We start from the raw sequence: 3,062 nt of genomic DNA, 5'->3' as shown, positions 1-3,062 counted from the left end.
CTTACACACATGTAACAAACAACTACCATGACAGCTTAGAAGCTGTCCCAATAATTCACCTATTATAAATAGGTCTGCAGCGCCAAAAATTCACCACCATTCATTATTATCTCATATTCGCCCATATTCTAAAAATGTCAAAATATTCGACAAAATTTGAAGTATCCTACATGGTGGATATCGGTGAATACTTACGGATATTGTTAGATACATTGGGATATTTGAATTTTTATGAGATTTTAAGAATGAAGTTAAATTTTGGTACATAAATACGCGCGGAATCCCCCTAGATAGATTATAAAATAGACTAATACAATTTTCAACAGTCTTGGCACAAATTTGAAAAACAACACACCTCCCCCCTCCCATCGGAAAAATCAGAACCTCAATAAAATTTCTAACATTGATAATTGCCAAAACTTTAGCTTCAGCTAAATAAAAAGCATTAAAGAGAGTTCAAGCATATACTAAAGACTGAAATGTTTAAAAAGTGCCACGATTAGGCGCATTTTTTGGTATGAAAGCATTTGCCACATGTTTTGTGTGATCAAGTTATTTTAAATTATGCCTTAAATTTCGAATTTATTTTAATCTGTGATAATTACCAAAGGTACTCTCCGCTTCCTTTAGAAGATTAGCTGTATAATTGTGACCTGAAATGATTTGTGATTAAGGACGTGATTGAGATGTTTTCAATTTAAAATTGTATGGTCAAATTACCTTTTCCGACAGCCCATCCACGTGGAGTTTCATTACTTTCAACAGTTCTAACGAAAAGATTTGCACCCTTTTCTATCAATAATTTAACGATTTCAATTTGATCTGAAACGACATCCAATCAAACACAATTTTAGCGACATTGGTTAATATTACTTTTCCGCACACACCTAGTGTGTAAGGTAAAGTGTTGGAATCGGTCGAAAAATTAACATCCATCAAAAATGTGTTTTTTTGGATGTTTTCGAGGTCAGGGAACACGAATTTAGCGTTTTTTTGATGTCCAAATGTATGTGCGTACCCTGTACGCTGTACGCTGTACGCAAAAATTTGTTAATACGATAACTTTCAAACAAGAAAAGTAATTCAAAATCTGATTTCTTAGGATGATTGGGGGTGCCGAGGAATAAAAACCATTAGATTTTGAGCGACTTTGGTTGATAGAGTGAAGTGTCATGTCTGGTGTGATGCCCATGGAAAAAATCAATTTTACTTTTCCGCACACCTAGTGCAGGAAAGGTATTGTATTAGGCCAAAAAAATAAAGTCATCCCAAAACATGTTTTCTATGCATATTTAATGTAGAAAACACGATTGGAGATGATTTTGGGGCATATTAATGTGCGTCGCTGTGTGTGATGTGTCCTGTGTCCTGTGGCGTGTTGCCAAAATGTGTTAACTCGATAAATCTTCTTCCAAAAACTCAATTCAAATTCTGACTTTGCAGGATGATTTGGGACTACTAGGAGACATGCTGATTAGTTTTCGAGTAATATCTGTTGACCGGTGTAATTTTTTTTGGTCCGAATGGAGTAACCACAATCCATACATTTTACTTTTTTTGATCATTTTTCAACCATTTTGGTGACCAGATGGTTTCGTAATCAGACATGAAATTCAAAATCTGACTTTACGGGATGATTGGACACTACGAGGAATAGATCTGGTCAAATTTTCAGCAACATTGATTGATCAGTGTAAAACTTAGACTCTGAAGAGGCACTTATGTCGATAACTTTCAAAATGTCGGCTTTTTGTGAACAAAATAGCCTCTGCAAAGTTTCACGTCGTTCATACATTCATTGATTTCATACTAAAATTTCCATTTTTAGTTATTTTTGTATAAAAAGTGTGTCAAACTAATGTCAGATTCAGTTTTCTCGTGAATTCAAATTATCGTAAAAGACATGTTATAAATGCATGTTGTGGATCACAGTGCGGAAAAGTTCATCTTATGGATGTAAGACATTTTATTTTTAAATGCAAGACGAACGTTTATGTTCATCAACTTTATCTCAAAAGGCTCTATTTCCTAGCGTCCGATTTGCGTCCGATTGTAATCGTGTACGATTTTTTTTGATCGTCTCCGATGTTTTCAAAATCGGCGAATGAATCGGTCGCCGATTGCGAACAAATCCTTCGCCGGATAAGATCGTGAACGTTCTATAACAATCGTCAGATGATTCAAATCGTACACGATTACAATCGGAAATAATACACAGAAACAGAATTAAGTAAGAAAGTTTCATACAAATCGAAACTTATTTCAATAAGTGAACAATTACCTCCATAAGCAGCCCAGTGAAGTGGTGTGAGTTTCATAGGAGTTTCAGCATCTACGTTGGCACCTTTTTCGATAAGATATTTGGCTATATTTGTATAGCCTAAAAAGCATGAAAAGTAATGAAAATAAACTTTATTGAAACGTATTGATCTTCTTTATTTGCAAAAATAAACAATTACCTCTCCTAGCAGCGTAGTGAAGTGGGGTTTCTTTCAATTCATCTGCAACGTTCACATTCGCTCCATGCTCAATTAGAAATTTAACTAGATCTGTATTACCTAAAAAACATGAAAAGTAATGGGAATAAACTTTATTGAAACGTATTGATCTTCTTTATTTGCAAAAATGAACAATTGCCTTTATCAGTAGCGCTATGAAGTGGTGTTTTATCCGCAAAATTTGCAACGTTCACATTCGCTCCATGCTCGCTTAGATAGTGAACTACATCTGTATGACCTAAAAAGCACGAAAAGTAATGGAAATACACTTCATTGAAACACATTTCTTCTCAATTTGGAAAAATTACCAATTACCTTTATCAGCAGCCCAGTGAAGTGGCGTTCTTTTGAGATTATCTTTAGCGTTTACGTTGGCTCCTTGATTGATTAGAGCTTTGACTTTATCTATGTCACCTAAAAAGTACGAAAATTGATGAGATTAAACTTTTATTCCTTCTTATTTTGGAAATTTGTAGAACGACCATTCTCAGCTGTATTATGAAGTGGAACATTATGTACCCTATGGGACGCAATTGAATTGTACCAATAATAATATTTCAATTT

The 3,062-nt window shown here is 34.4% G+C and overlaps 1 protein-coding gene across 1 annotated transcript; it reads right to left on the bottom strand.

Moving 5' to 3' along the window:
• Positions 1–605: 605 nt before the first annotated feature.
• Positions 606–2,912, bottom strand: LOC116350284 (ankyrin repeat domain-containing protein 23-like; the record flags this gene model as incomplete). The annotated part of the gene is made up of 6 exons (XM_031782038.1): positions 606–653; positions 721–822; positions 2,285–2,380; positions 2,460–2,558; positions 2,638–2,736; positions 2,814–2,912. Coding segments are annotated over 6 exons (543 nt in total), but the record flags the coding sequence as incomplete, so codon positions are not given.
• Positions 2,913–3,062: the final 150 nt, after the last annotated feature.

The sequence above is a fragment of the Contarinia nasturtii genome, unplaced genomic scaffold (genome assembly GCF_009176525.2).
Source record: "Contarinia nasturtii isolate CC-2019 unplaced genomic scaffold, AAFC_CNas_1.1 Cnas_scaffold_4070, whole genome shotgun sequence".
Taxonomy (NCBI): domain Eukaryota; kingdom Metazoa; phylum Arthropoda; class Insecta; order Diptera; family Cecidomyiidae; genus Contarinia; species Contarinia nasturtii.
Note: the sequence above shows the minus strand (reverse complement) of the source record. Positions and strands in the feature narration are given on the sequence as shown.